Here is a 16,026-nt window from a genome sequence, read left to right on the forward strand (position 1 = left end):
AATAAATTATCTTAGCTGCAGACATTTTAGGTATCTATAAATACTGATAACTGTGGTCAAAACAATAGCAAAATAAATAGCTCTGTATTATTAAATTACAGACAAAGATTTTGAATAGCTACAGTAGGTTGGATTGTATGTTTGGTACGAAATGGGTGGGGGGCCTGACCCCCTATTTTTTCATAGGGCCCAAAATTGCTAGCGGCGCCCCTGACCCTACCACCTTAACTAACAAATTTTCTGCGGGAAACCCTGCATATGATGCAACAAACACATATTTTGACATGACGAGCAACACACATGACACTCAAAACACATATTTTGAATTTGCACACCTTCGAAAGAGAAGTCACTGGTGCCAAACTTAGGTTAAGGGGGTCCCCTAGCTAAGCCAAGCCCCACGTCATGGTCGCTGTGATTTCACAAAGTAAGATGTGATCCTGGATCAACAATCTGATCCTGGTTTTACTCAAAGAAACCCCAAATGACCCTTAAAATGACATTTCACTTTTTTGAAAATAATGCTAATGTCACAGGTAGGGGTGGACCCAGATGTTAATAAGGTCACGCCCCTTTTTCCACCTCAAGGAGTTTCCCAAAGCCACCCCAATGACCAGACACACAAGGTAAGCATCATATTAAAATGCACTTGATTTAATTTACTTAAAATAATAAATAGGGAAGGGAGAAGGGGGGGACTTAAAATAACGGCCTCTTCAGGCTCTCGTTTTTCTTCACAGGCGGGGTTTTCACACAGTTCCTTTCCATGTCGTTCTCACTCTCTTTTTTTTCACACAGGCTGCTGGCTGAGACACACAGAATGGTTAAGCGCACACCTGGGGGTTTCTCTCACCTCTCCAGCGAACACAACATACAGTAAGTATGGTGGGTATAATCTCCTCTTCTCTCTTTCTTCACACAGGCTGCTGGCTGAGACACACAGAATGGTTAAGCGCACAACTGGGGGTTTCTCTCACCTCTCCAGCGAACACAACATACAGTAAGTATGGTATGTATAAGCTCCTCTTCTCTCTTTCTTTACACAGGCTGCTACAGCATAGATTAGGAGAATACAACGACTGACGCCGACAGCCTTTCCGTCTTTCCACAGTTCAGAGGATGGAGGCGGGGGTCTGGCAGACAATACACACACACAGCAAAAGAAAGGACACTGCACCACTTCAAGTGAAAGGTTTCACACAATATAGACTCACCACACCACACTATAAGTGAGCAAAACCCCGTCTTCTCCTCCTTCCCGGAATTCGGTATGGCGTTGTTTGTATGACGCAGTCTACGTTCTTGGGAGCTATAGTCAACCGAGTTGGATTCCTTCCGGCACTCCCACCACACTGCTCCGTGGTAGGGCCGTCCTGCTTTCACTAAACGCCCTGTCACACAATGGGTTAACAACCAGTGTCCAAAGTATTTGTTTGTACTCACAATCACTGTACAGTATGCTCCGTTGTCAGCCTCTTCTCCACACACGGGCTCGTATCCACAGCAGCAGACAAGTTGGCGTGTACACACACACAACACAATGTTTACCCCAGTAATGTCAGTAGCTTTTGTTTCCTTCGGATCATTTATTACTCACTCTGACGTTGATTTCGCTCTCTCGGTTTCGTTTCAGATTCCAGCAGTATGCTTTCCTTCGTCCCACACAGCCACGCCAGCCCAGCCGGAAGAGTATACAAACACAACAGCAACACCAACCCACGCCAACAAAGTATGAAGGTATATTTGGTGCAAAACAACTGCACACCTGTGACAGTGGAATTTGTATTTGTAGAGATTATCCACACATGTGTATCAGTAAACTTGAAGTCGCAGAGGACGTGATGCAAACTTGTAGATTTTTTTTCTTTCCCTTAAATACAACACAACAGTTACACATTCACAAATCCTTCAGTGCAGCTGCACAAATCCCATTTTACAAATCACAGATTAAGAAACTCACAAGTTCACATTTTTTGCTACAATTGATGCAGTAAATATGGTGCATAACCTACTTGAACGCCTGCATCAAATAATGTGAAGTCACACACAAATTTTGTACATTTGCAAAATCAGTTTGTGCATCTGTGCGATGAGACTTGCATGTGTGTACAATTTATTTTTCACAAATATTTTTTTGTTTTTTTAATATTTTCTAGCCCAAACACAAGTACATAAATACAACTGCTTGAATCTGCTGCTACGAGTTTCAAACACTCTTTTTCATGTGCTCTCTCTTCTGCACCAAATATCTCGAGATAAATGGTGCGAAAGTGATTTGTATACCTGTAGGCTTTGGCGAGCACTGTTCAGCACTGCCCACCAGGTGGCGCCCGACACTCACTGAAGCAGAGTTTATTAATTACCACCAATGTTTCAGCAAAGTAAATCGCCTTTATCAAGGTATTATTTTCACCAAGTGGAGAACAATATAAATGGGAGTGCTAATTATACCCACATGAAGGTAATTACATACAATATTCCAATGATTCATTAGTAAACAAAATATAAGTCCCATAAATTTCAAACCATCAATATAAGTAGATTAAAAAATACACTAGTGACACTAATTTTCCAGTTCCCCTAGAGTTAAACATTTGATTCTTACCGTTTTGGAATCCATTCAGCTGATCTCGGGGTCTGGTGCTAGCACTTTTAGCATAGCTTAGCAAAATCCATTGAATCTGATTAGACCATTAGCATCGCGTTAAAAAATAAGCAAAGAGTTTCGATATTTTTCCTATTTAAAACTTGACTCTCCTGTAGTGATATTACGCACTGCCTGAAAATAGTCCCTTGCTATTGAAAGTCTACAGAAGACTATTTTCAGCATATTACAGCACTGCCCGAAATGTGACCATGTTACAGCAGCAAAGTCCTTGATTATTACGCCAGTTTGAGAGTATAGTTCCTAGCCATATCTGCCTAGAAAATTGCAGCTTTTAATTTTTTGCTAATGGTCTAATCAGATTCAATGGATTGTGCTAAGCTATGCTAAAAATGCTAGCACCAGACCCAGAGATCGGCTGAATGGATTCCAAAATGGTAAGGATAACATTTTTAACTCTAGGGGAGCTGGAAAATTAGCATATTTTCATAAAAAGTTGAATGTCCCTTTAACTCAAACCCTAATCATTTTTACCCCCTTTAATTATTGTAAGTGGGCCTTGTTGAAATAGCGTGGACTTATTAATTACATAATTTTACAATATATAGTGGTTAAATGGATTACATTTAAGTTTTTAGTCATGGATCGAATAATTGTATGAAAATAGAAAATAACAAAGTTACAAATAAAGTATAACAGTAGTATTTAGGAACAGCAATAGAATCAAATCAATAATAACACTGAATTCGTTATTCGATAAATTAGATATAATTAATCTTTTTTAAGCTACAGAAGTGATTTTCCTTTTGTTTTCTGTTATTTAATTGATATATTGACACAAACAAATGCAGATGTCCTGAGGGCACTCAGGTTCTGCCACTTTAACACCACTGACACACACATCTGATTTCTTTCTGAATTCTTTGCACTCACTTTAAGACATAACTGACTGTTTTTATGAGAATACGTGCCAAGACTGTGGTATTTCGAGATAATTTTGTGTTTGCATGCATTTGAGTATGTATGTGCGTCTGTGCCATGGTCTGTGCGCACAGCAAACAGCTCACTTTAACATCTTCTTGCGCTCAAAATTGTTTAAAATCGCTTGCATTTTAACATTTGCAAGGTTTAGAAATACATGCAAATGATAAACTTTCTATAAAATGTATTTAAGCGATCAGTATTAAAGAGGGTATCATTTATTATCATTTATGTGTGATTTCTTCTGCTTCCCAATAAAATATTTAGTGTCTCTTCTGACTGGGTGGACTAGCCGTCAATCTTAGCCTCGCCACTGGTGTGAAATAATACTTTGAGAAGCATTTTTTTAAAGCTCCTTACCCTAAAGATTACTAAAGATAGGTGAAAATAATCCACACGCAGAGACATTAACTTGTCTGTCAATTCCCCCAGAAAACAGCATGAGGCGCACTTGAGGGTTTACATTTATTTCAGACAGAAATCTTTTGGATTAGTTTATTGTGAAATTGGGACAAACAATGGACAGTATCACTTGTGGCAGCGCAGCATGAGAATTTTAAATTCATGTAGTATTTAAATTTGAATAAAAACCAGGGGACCCCCCCAAATTTATATTTTTGTGCTTTATAAGGGGTTCCTCAAGTCTGGGGCCCCCCTTAATTTGAACACTGCCCGAGAGTGGAATTTGAGACCTTGTGCTTTTTATTGCTACAGTAACGTCTTAACATAAACTGTTGTATTATGCTCCTTACTTAAAATATACCACAAAATGTAAAGCTGTCATCAAAAACTGCATCTTGTAAGACAATGAGATGCATCATTGTACACAGGGGCGGGTCTAGACAATTTTTCATGGGGGGGCCGGACTGGGGCACAGACTTAGAGAGGGGTGGCACATTTAAATACATATAAACAGTGAATTAGTGTAACTTGCCCTACATTGAAGGTAATAATATTGTATACTGTATCCTGATACATTCAGTACATTTAAACCTCCTGATGTGTATTTGTTTTAACCTCCCTCTGGTCTCTGCATGTAATACACATGAAAGTGTATTGCAGAAAAGTCAGTGGACTGCTGCTGCGTCTTCCTCTCATCCCTCTCCTCATGCCTTTCTGCTTCTATCTCTCTTTTTTCTTCAAAATTAAGAAATTCTTTTTTGAGACCTTTTCATTGGTCCTATTGCCTGTATCTGATTGTCTGTCTGTCCCTAAAGAAATAATAATGCATTTTTCTCAGTTACTTTGTCAAGTCATAAACTAATTTATTTCCTAAAGTTGAATGTTGTCCGCATATCATCTTAATAAAGATATTACATTTGGTTGTATTACATGGCATATTGCACAGAGCCCTAGTGAGTTAATGTATAGAAAAAAATAATGTTTCCTATGTTGTTTTCTTTAAATATGCTACTGAGGCTGTGGTCTGTTGCATGAAGCTATTTGAACAACAAACTCTTAATTTTCAGAATTCAGAGTAAGTTTGGAGTCGACAAATCCAGATAAATCCAAACTGGTTTAGATCAGGATCAGATGTTGGACAATGCTTGGTTTAAACTTTGTGTTTTATCCAGAGTTTGCAAAGCCTGTGCACCTGAAAGTGAAACCAGCTTCATGCAACAGAAAATGTACTTAACAAAAGGAAAACAGTTAATAGCAATGAAAGTTTAGAGGCTGAGGAAATTGTAAACGTTTATTCATAGTCGTGACATGTTAATGTTTTTGCATGCGCCGAATCAACGCAAAGCTCTCTCCGTGTGTCGACTATTGAGGGCACTTGTCGTCTTAAATAAACCTGCGCACACACAGAAGGTGCAGCTTAAACAGTCACTCCACATAAAAACGTTACGTTGTTTTTCATTGATCTATTCCATACGCTATGAGACACAATAGCGCAACTCTCGCGATCGAATCGCATGCGGGTCGAAACGTGGGTTGTGATCCGTATGGATAAACTGCGATCTGTCACACCACTATTTATTACAAACGCAAAGGCAAACGTGACTTTATATATAATTTTAACGTACCGTTAGGTTGTCTTCAACTTTACTAATGAGCATTCTCGACAGTAACAGAGAGGACTTAGCTCTAACTTACTAATCGTAGCTTTCCACATTTAAGGAAACATATCAAAACTCAGCTGACTTACCTATGACTTTGTTGTCCTTTTTCACCATCTGCATAAAACTTCTTTCTCCGTCCTCTGTTTTTCTTGGTGCCACCACCGTTCGTTACTCTAAGTGTGCACCTACTAATTGACTCCAATAACAACATGTCATGGTAGAGTGGTTCCTCCCCAATGCAGACTTGCATTTTAATATTTTAAGCTAATACATTTTTTTAATATAAATAAATCAAAGCCCTGTAAATATGAAGTTTTATTTAAAGAAAAGCAAAACCACTAGTACATAATTAATACTGACGAGACTGATGGAGTGGGAGGGTGGGAACTTGGGGTGGCCAATCAAATTGTGGGGGTGGCCCGTGCCCCCCTTGCCCCCCCCCCCACCTGGCCCCGCCCCGCCGCTAGCAATATTGGGCCCTATGAAAGAATATGAGGTTGTCCCACTACTATACCCATTTCGCACCTAACATACAATCCAACCTAGCTATTCAAATCTTTGTCTGCAATTTAATAATACAGACCTATTTCTTTTGCTTTTGTTTTGACCACAATTATCAGTATTTATAGAGACCTACAATGTCTGCAGCTAAGATCATTTATTATGCAAATGTAAATTTAATTGAAAAATACAGTACAGTAATCAAATATTCAGAGAAAATGCAACATTCTTAATCAACGATTAAAGATAATTGTGACCCTGCCTGTGAAAACCCAGCTGAAGTATTTATGTGTGGTTTACTGTTTTCTACATAAAATTCTAAATAATGTGAAAAACATTATGTGAAAATATAAACTTGATATATTTAATATTGTGATCTTTTTCTCACAATAAGATTTGATACTTAACTCTGATTTTCACAGGCAGTATACAATTTGTACAGATATTGAAAGTAAGCAACGAACCCGGCAGCGCTAGGACCCAGAGGAGAAGCGCACTCTAATGGAATCAGCGCTCCCTCGTGTCAGAGGAGCGCACCTACTCCACCAAACTCTTGATCAATTTGTATGCAAGAGTCCATCCGGAGGTCAGTCTGGAGATGGCTGCGAATCGGGTGGGGAGGCGATATAACAATAAGATCCATTCCCCGAACCGAGGATCCAGCAGGGAAGCTGGACTGAGCGTGCAAAAGAGACAAGCCCGAGTCACGGTCAAATATAACAGAAAGGAACTCCAGAGGCGCTTAGATGTTGAAAAGTGGATAGATTCTGGACTTGACGAGCTGTATCTGGGAAAGGTGAGTCCTCTTAAGAATAAACAAAATATCTTAGTAAAATAAACACTTACAAAGACAGGGTATATTCATTTTAAGTTTTGTTTTGTGAATATTTATTGACAGGCAGTAGTACCAGCAGGTGCAGCAGTAATGTGGAGATATAAGCTAACGTTATGCTGTTATAAAATGTGTTAGTTTCTAAACTCTTAATGATATAATAGTTTATTAATAAACGCCAAAAATCTGTGTAGTACTGTGTATTAAACGTCTTTTGTCGGCGAATCATATTTTAAAGCGGCACTATACACGTGGTAATTACGTGCCCCCCCCTATTAAAGATACGTGCCTCAAATATTAAGCAGGTGATATGGATCCACAATAAGTGACATTGCTGATAGGGTAAAACTGTCAATTTGGAAAGACAGGATTTCGTACAGTAGTAAGATTTAAAAAATATTCGTTACCGTTCCTTATGACGTCACAATCAATGTCTAGCCCACGTTTATTCTTAAAGGGCGTGAACCTTTCTTACTGTGAGTGTGAACCGGTGTCAGAGATGTGTTGTAGCCTACAAAGTGGCTTCATCAAAATGTTTAAATTTAACTGCTAAATCATATTTTTTTCTGATTGGTATTGTTAAGCAAATAATGTATATATATAATAAATATAAAATAATAAAGTATCTTATTTTACCAAAAAATAAACAACACAGCTGTGATTACTACCACAAAGTACATTCTAAAGATTTGTATTATTGTTGTTTATAATTAATCTATTTATATTATTATATAATTTTATCAAAATTATTTATCAGTCAACTTACAACTGCCTTCTCCTTCTGCCCACTCTTGTTCTCCCGGGAGGTTTAAATACCAGACATGGTCAAGAATAATAAACATGTCTGATATGCAGAAATGCTAACAAATGACATGCATTCCTGTGTCTCTGTATATTTTAGGGCGGAGGAGGGGACTTTATTTAGAGGTTCTAGTTCCCATAAGCAGCTTGGGAAAGATCCGGGTGCTGATTTGAAAGGCTAAATATCTGATCAAGACTTGTTGGTATATTTGCTGTCCTCTCAATAGCACCCTCACCATCTCTTATATAAATCTGCCCACTAGCTCTTGCTTTTTTATGCAAAGTATTAAAACCCTATTGTTTTTGCATATGAGCTTTTAAAATGTATTGGGCCATTTGACTTGTGAAGGTGCACCTATCTTGCAGTGTACACCGGTCATCACTGAAACATTGTGCGAGAATGAAACAGACCTCAAGAGTGAAAATAATCGAAATAATATAAGACAATGTTGAACACTGCACCTGCACCACTAATGTTTATTCTTCTTATTGTATGCGAGGTTCAGTTTCCTGGTCACTATGGGACATGATCACTGAAACTGGAAATCTCTACAGTAATCTTTTTAATCTTTATGATCTTTGCGCTAAAGAGAAACAGATCCCACCACCAAGCCTGTAATCAGATCCCCTCCTTCATTTCCTGTCAGTAGCCAGACCGACAACAGCCTGCTCTTAACACTACTGGTCCTTGGATTGATTGATGGTATATTTGTCTCATGGGGTGTTTCTTATGAGTGAGGGGGATGGGGCTTGTGGAAATGAAGACCCCATATGTCACTGTATCACACAAAGAAAGCTGACCTGAAAACTGCCCTCCACCCCCATCCCACATAACAACTGCCCGCTTCCATTGGTCCATGCAGCGCATCACAAGCCCCATTTAACAGAACCATTAGTCAACACGGCTCTATCAAACCTTAATAAAAAGCCAAGATTAGGGTCCCTTGATGTCCAAGGGCTTGTTCATCTTTTATGTGCTGTCTGACAAGACAAAGTTGAGGTCCAGTTTACCAAAGTGGTCTTTGAGACTATTGGTTTGTTTATGCCAAATTGTTTATGCCTATTTTTTCACATGCACTTAAACATGGAAAAAGTCAGATTTTCATGCCATGGCCCCTTTAATTCTCACAAGAAATGTGGAATGCCACTGCTAAACCATGTCAACCCATGTTGATCTCAGAAGCATTGAATGTGGGACAGTGCACTGTTACATCACAGGAACATAGTCCTGAGGACAGATGATGCACAAAGGATTTGACATTTTAGACAGGGCTGATGTGAGGGCTGTTAAAGTACAGTAGCACTTATGATCACACTGTTAGAGTTTGTTCACAGCATGTAGCTCAACATGCACAGTATGAAATGCTTTGAATGCAATATCTAAAGTCAAGTGAAGCTTGCCTGTGCAAATACTGGCAACACAGCATCAGAATATCGTGGGTGGTTGCCATAACATTCCTGTGTGGTTTCTTAACTTTCTGGCCAACGTTTAAACAGTCAGACAGTGTGGTAGATATTTGGCCCTTCAATACAAGTCAACAGGATTTTTTTCTCAAAATCAGATCATATACAGTATGTCTGTTTATATGTTTACATATAGTATTGGGGCTTGTTTAGTTTGCTAACACTGGGTGTGGAGAATGGTAATAGTGATGGTTGCCTTTACAAGCACTACTAATGACAGCTTAGATACAGTAAATAAGGCATGAAAACTCAGAAAAATAAATAGCCTATGCCAAAAAAAGCAGGTAGAAAAAAACTCCTTTACCCATAACTACTGGCCTGGAATTAATAGGGACCGAATCAGCCCACTGGGGGATTGACTGATGTTGAAACACTTTGAGTGATTCACTTGTCCTACTGCTTACAGTACAATGTAAAATAAGTTTTTTTTTTTTTAGGAGAAACAATGTTTTGAGACATATAGGTGTGGTTTCTCGGACAGTGATTAGTTTATGCCAGGACTAGGCCTTTAGTTTAATTGGGTAATATAATTGGTTTTAACAAACATGCCTTACTAAAAACATTACTTGTGTGCATTTTGAGGCAAAACAAAGGGCACTGATGTATTTTAATATATGTTGGTGCAAGTTGTTTTCAGTTTGGACGGCCCTTACATTTATTTTAGTCTAGGGCTAGTCTAATCGCTGTCCAGGATACCGCCCAATAGAGTAGCCTATATGAAAAGTGACCACTGAGAACGGTTTGTGAAAAGCAGAATCGTACAGATATCTTATCTGTATGCATGACCTGAAATGCACTTTCTAATGATAAAATAATAGTGTGCTTTTCTTGTGATTTTATGCTATAAGTTTTTAAAACTTTGCCCCAAATCTAAAGTAAGGTCAGTGACACACAATTCCAGAAAGGTTACTGTGTTTAGTGTATGAGAGGGGCATATTTGTTTCAGAGGTTTTTTAGTGGCATTTGGAGTTAAAAGAAAGGTCATTGAAGCCCCAGTAGAGCGTTGTGCTTGGATCTTACTCTGAATGACCTTTCAATGACGTGTTAGTTTTAGATTTTTTAAAGTCCTCCCACGCCAATCCTGTCCCCTGTAGCTCTCTATAACCTTATCAGTAAACACAAGGATCCTGCTTGACCAGCTCTCACCTAATGTTTTTCAGTCTGATGCCTATTTAAAGTCAGACAACAGTGATAAGAATTACAAAACAGAATTGCAGCATAAATTATGTGGTAATTTAGGTGAAATACTGGTGAACTTGGCCTATATGCTTTAAAGGTGGTGTGTGTAAATTTTAGCGGCATTGCAACCACAGCTCACCCCTCAATTTCAAAATGCATATGGCAGCCGCCACAGGACAAACATGCTGTCGTCCGAAAGCTTAACACTCTGGGGTCGACTGTGGCGTGGGCGCTGCAAACTCTTTATTTTTCAATCACTGTAGCTGACTTGTTGCCTCGCTGCCTCGATTACTTCAGAGGTCTGAGAAACTCTTTAGGACAGACATCATAGCGTAATGGAATTCTGTTTGAAATATAAACGTGCGCCTTTGTGATAACTAATCCCATATTTGAAAAACTACAATACTAATGCAATTAAAAGGTAAAATATAACTTTATTTACACTAATTTGCATTTAATTTTTTCAAACTCGACCAGGCTCAACCATTCCCTGTGTAAGCCCACGCATAGAATTATGGGACAAGACGATGAAGGTATCTCAGGAGACATTAAAGCAAAAATTGGATTTGGACGTACCTTCATGCCTTGGAATGCTGGCTTTTTGGCTTTCCGACGCAGCCAATGTAGGCTGGCTGGTCTGGCTGAAACTGCCCTTGACCTATTTTCAAATGAACCTATGTTAACCCATGCCATAATAAAACGGGATTATATTATATTATTTGATTTTAATTCTTTATACAAGGAACTGCACAACAAAGATATATTATATTTCTGCTGGTGTTTTTTTGCGTCTTTCAGTCAATGCCAATGATTTATTTAGCCAGCAAGATTAATAAAATATACAGTATATTATGTAATATCTCACAAATGGCATTGATGTAGACACAAAGCTGCAGTCAGAACTGCAATAAAGTGTGCAATAAAATACAATAAAAAGATATAAATACAAGAGCAAGAAACAGTTGTGAATGAATGCTGGAATGGCGTTAAGAATAAACAAACAAACAACACTTGTTTTGATGCTGTATACACCCGTGCCAGGTGAAATTAGATGTGTTAATATGCGCATTAAATATAAATCAATAGGAATGAATTGAATTTAGATGGAAAGCCAGTCTGGCTTCGTGTATTTGGGAAAGCAATGCCTAGATTTTAACATTGATTAGAGACTGTTTTAGCTCTGAGATGGTGTATGACTTTTAACCATGGCTGTTTACACCTGGCTAAAAATGGCTTGCATAAGATTTATTCATTAAAGGCGGGGTGCATGATTTTTGAAAAACACTTCCGACATCATTGCCTGGGTTATGTATGTGTCGGGCAGGTCTATCAAAAGAAGGTTCAGGTTCTATTGGGGTAGGGGCGTGTTTGTTTGAGTAATTTCAAATGTCAACATTGGCTTTAAGAGATCATGAAACCTGCCTTTAAGTAGTGAGAAAACAAATGTGCATTTCTAAAGCAAAATATGAAATAATGCATTAGATTTAGTGAAACATTGAAACAAAAGGGACTAAATACATATTTAGAAATAAAAAGAAGCTTGCTAGATTGTAGGCGGCTATGAAGAGATCATAGATTTCTTGGTGATGTTACCTGGGAATTTGCATTTTTTGCAAAGAAATTATTTGGATACATTCAAAACAAAAGTGGACTATGCATATGGTCTGGTCATAGCAGAATATGAGGATAAAGTGAGAGATTACTACTATATTTAGTTCTCCTAAAATATAACATATACTAAAACTAGATATCATTGCTGATCAATCTGTCAGCTTGGTGCTTCACAAATATAGAATCACAGCTTTTTATAAAAAATTATTAAAATAATTATTTATTTTTTAAATATTTTGCATGTAACATGCACGTCAAGATCTCATCTGTATTGATATAGCCCAGGGGTCTCCAACCTTTTTGTGAGCAAGGGCTACCACAATAGAAATAGAGGGCTACTTTTATTTTACTTGTTAATATGTTTTTTATAAGTTTGTAAGTTTGATGTTAAATACGTGTCTCCTCATAGGAGGAGGAGATGCCAGAGGAAGTGAACATTGATGAACTACTTGATCTTCAGAGTGATGAGGAAAGAACACAGAAACTTAAGGTTCATATCACATAAGGTTTTATATCACAGCATTACTGTGCATTTTGTTTGTTAATCTGTTTCTTGTTGGTCTTTTAGGACATTTTGCTTTCCTGCAGTAACAACACAGAGGTAAGTCAGCATACTTCTTTTCTTTACACACTACACAGATAAACTAATTGTTGTTTCTTTAAACAAAGTTGAACTGTTCTTTTATACACATGCTATTTCCTACACAAGACAGAGAAAATGATAACAGTGTTTGGATTTATGATAGATCAGTGATTCTCACCCCCCCCCCCCCCCCAAAAAAAAACAAAAAAACAAACATATAACATCTCAAACTTAGAATTTGAATTAAACCAAACATATTAAATGATACAATGTGTTAGTCGCCTTATTTTTCTGAGGTTTAATTACACAGAATTTATGATAAATTAATGTACTTTATAAAATTTGATTTTGAGAACCACTGCTTTAGACGGATTAATTCATTGACACAGGAAATATTGATTAACAGTGTTGGTAAATTATCAGTTGTATTAATTTTTGTTTTGTTTACATATGCATGCATGCAAATGATACAGTGTAACACTTTCCTCTGCTGCCCCCTTTTAATCAAGCTTTTGGAGGTGCGACATAGGTTTGGTTTCATTTTAGTGCTCTTCATACAGTAGAGGTCCTTTTTTTTGTTATATTGGTGCAAATGCTGGGTTAGGTGCAGGCAAGGTGTAAAAATGGGTGAATCCTTTTTCAAACTGTCACAACAGGTTGTCTAATAATATATGCTCTGTTATTTTGATATTTTTTATAAACTCACTTTACCTAACCTTCTTTTCCTCATCTTCATAAGGTCTTCATCACAGAATTGGTTAATAAACTTCATGGTCTGCAGAAACAAGAGGATCTCCACAACAATGGCATTGAACATCCCCAACTTCACATCTTTCCCGACCGCCAGAGTTCTTCTGACACTGAAAGACTCTAAGCACACTCCCAGAAAACACAAACAAGCACACAGCTATAGCTGATCAGTCCCTAACTGTACATCAGACATGCTTAATATCTATACACAGAAAGGATCTTCAGTTTGTAAAGAAACAAAAAATAATTTTTTTATGTAAAATGACAAAATATTTATGCTTGCAGAAATCCAAGCTCATAGTAAAATAGTTAATAACAGTTTCTGTGGTTTTCCACACAAATATCATGGACACAGGTATCATCCCTATTTTATTTATTGCAAGCTTTGAAAAATGAGGCTTTTAACATGCATGCACCACAACGCACAACAAGAACCATGACACTATCCAAGCTTATTTCTACATGACCTTGCCATACTTTATATTTCATATGGCCCAACAGATTAAGATTCATTAAGTTATATTAAATAATTTATTCGACTTGTTTAAACCACATTGTACCTTTCTAACTTTTCAGTAACTTTACTGACGAAACATTTTTAAAGTGCGCGTTATTGTAACTTTTGATCAACTTTCAACCTATGTGGAAGATTTATATCATGAAGAATGCTGTATGTTTTTGTTGTTTTGAAGGATTTTCTGACTGAGTTCATAGGCTAACCACAACTGGACCAAAGATTTTTGGCACAAGGATTTTGGATTTCAAATCAGTAATGGTAATTATTGTTGTGTTGTTTATATACGTGGTTCGATTTTGTAGAATTAAATTATTTTTAAGAAAACAAATCCTGGAATATTAATGATAAATGTAATATATAAACTGACATTCTATGCTTTCATCCATTAGTTATGAAGGAGTTTGTTGGAGGCTTGTTTTAACAAAACCATAAGGTATTGCTAATAGTTTGCTGCTGCTCTGTTAACTGCTTCAAATGTTTAATGGTTGGTCAAAAGCTTAATTTGTTCTTGAAGAATTGTACACGTTTTGTAGGAATTGCCAAGTTTTTTTTATATTATAATTTTTTATTTTGTGTTATACTGTATGTACATATTTTCTGCAGACTGACAGAAATTTTAATTGTTGTTTTTTTTATTTAATAGCATTTTTATGATTTTGAAAGCACATTCCAAGCAGTGGCGGCCAGTGACTTTTTTTTCGAGGGCGCGTTATGCAAAGTTCGCCACAACATGTATGTAGCCCATCATGTGTGGGGTTCGTCATTTCAAAATGTGTTCTGAGCATCGAGTGAACCTGTGTGCATTATGTGTCTTGTCAAAATAAGTGCCTGCTGCAGACACTCTAAAGGGTTTATGATAAAAGAGACGCTCGCGTTTGCTAGATACTAGATTTGTCAGAGTTTACTATTAAGTAGTGTTGTAGTCAAGACCACCTAAACCAAGACCAAGACAGGCCGAGACCGAGACAAGACCAAGACTTTAAAGGGTCGAGACCAAGTCAAGACCAAGACCAGTGCAAGTCACTGCATTAAAACACTAATGATAAAATGTGGAATATGCAGATGATTAGGCACTTCTTGTCTCTGTGTGTGTGTGTGTGTGTGTGTGTGTGTGTGTGTGTGTGTGTGTGTGTGTGTGTGTGTGTGTGTGTGTGTGTGTGTGTGTGTGTGTGTGCCATCAGAGAAGTTGATAAAATAAACAAAGGCATTGCAGATATGTGGGGATTTATCTTTGTCCATAAGCAAATTAAAGTGAATAAACACTAAAGAGCTGAAATCAACTTAACCATTTAATCTGAACTGTCTTTCCATGGCTTGCCATCCACTTAACACAATGCAGGTGTTTTTAGTAATAAAATTAGAAAAATTGTCATTGGGAGAAACATAAACAATGCCAAATTCATATGCCAAACCTGAATAAACTGCATAAAATTAATGATAAAAAATACATTTGTGATGTGCTATCAGTTGTGGTCTTGACCGGTCTTGAAGTAAAATTCAGAGTCCTCTTTGTCTGAGATTGAGACGAGACCGAGTAAAAATGTGGTCGATTCAAAACGAGACCAAGACCGGTCTCGAGAACTACAACACTACTGTTAAGGGAGTGTCTTGCGTGTATTTTGTGAACGTGAGCGTCTCTTTTATCATAAACGGTTTTGATGCGTGTGCAGGAGGCACTTATTTTGAAAAAAACGTGATGCACATGGTTCACATGACGCAACAAACACATATTTTGAAAACACGAGCAACACACATGACACTTCAAACACTTTTTTTTAATTGCGCCCCTCGGAAAAGAGCAGTCACGAGCCGCCACTGATTCCAAGGGCTAAAGAAACTTAATGACTAAGATGTATTACATTTAGTCAGTGCACAATTTGTTTGAAATGCTGGATAAAAATAAAGTTTTTTATGTTGCTGACATGGGTATTTAATGAAATTCTTATAAGGAAAGCATTTGGTTCTGGGCCTCGTGAATCTTAACAACAGCCCATTTCCAAATAAAAAAGTGTTTATGCCTAATCATCATGTGTATTGTGCTTAATGTGCATAGATGCAAAAACATCTGCTCTTTTTTGCTCTAAATCCACATTTTGTTGTGACCGAGTGAATATGTTTATATTCGACCCAGTAACAACC

General features: G+C 37.5%; 1 protein-coding gene across 2 annotated transcripts; it reads left to right on the forward strand.

The window, feature by feature from the left end:
- Positions 1–620: 620 nt before the first annotated feature.
- Positions 621–15,808, forward strand: ppp1r14ab (protein phosphatase 1, regulatory (inhibitor) subunit 14Ab). 2 transcript variants are annotated; one of them, XM_073815615.1, is made up of 6 exons: positions 621–1,009; positions 1,112–1,737; positions 6,573–6,946; positions 12,447–12,527; positions 12,606–12,638; positions 13,360–15,808. In XM_073815615.1, exons 3-6 carry the CDS (start codon positions 6,749–6,751, stop codon positions 13,492–13,494), a joined length of 447 nt encoding a protein of 148 aa, XP_073671716.1. In that variant the 5' UTR covers positions 621–1,009; positions 1,112–1,737; positions 6,573–6,748; the 3' UTR covers positions 13,495–15,808. The 2 variants fall into 2 exon arrangements, with proteins under 2 accessions (XP_073671716.1, XP_065137387.1); XM_065281315.2 differs by having other exon boundaries at positions 621–1,737.
- The last annotated feature ends 218 nt before the right edge of the window (positions 15,809–16,026 follow it).

The sequence above is a fragment of the Paramisgurnus dabryanus genome, chromosome 8 (assembly GCF_030506205.2).
Source record: "Paramisgurnus dabryanus chromosome 8, PD_genome_1.1, whole genome shotgun sequence".
NCBI lineage: Eukaryota > Metazoa > Chordata > Actinopteri > Cypriniformes > Cobitidae > Paramisgurnus > Paramisgurnus dabryanus.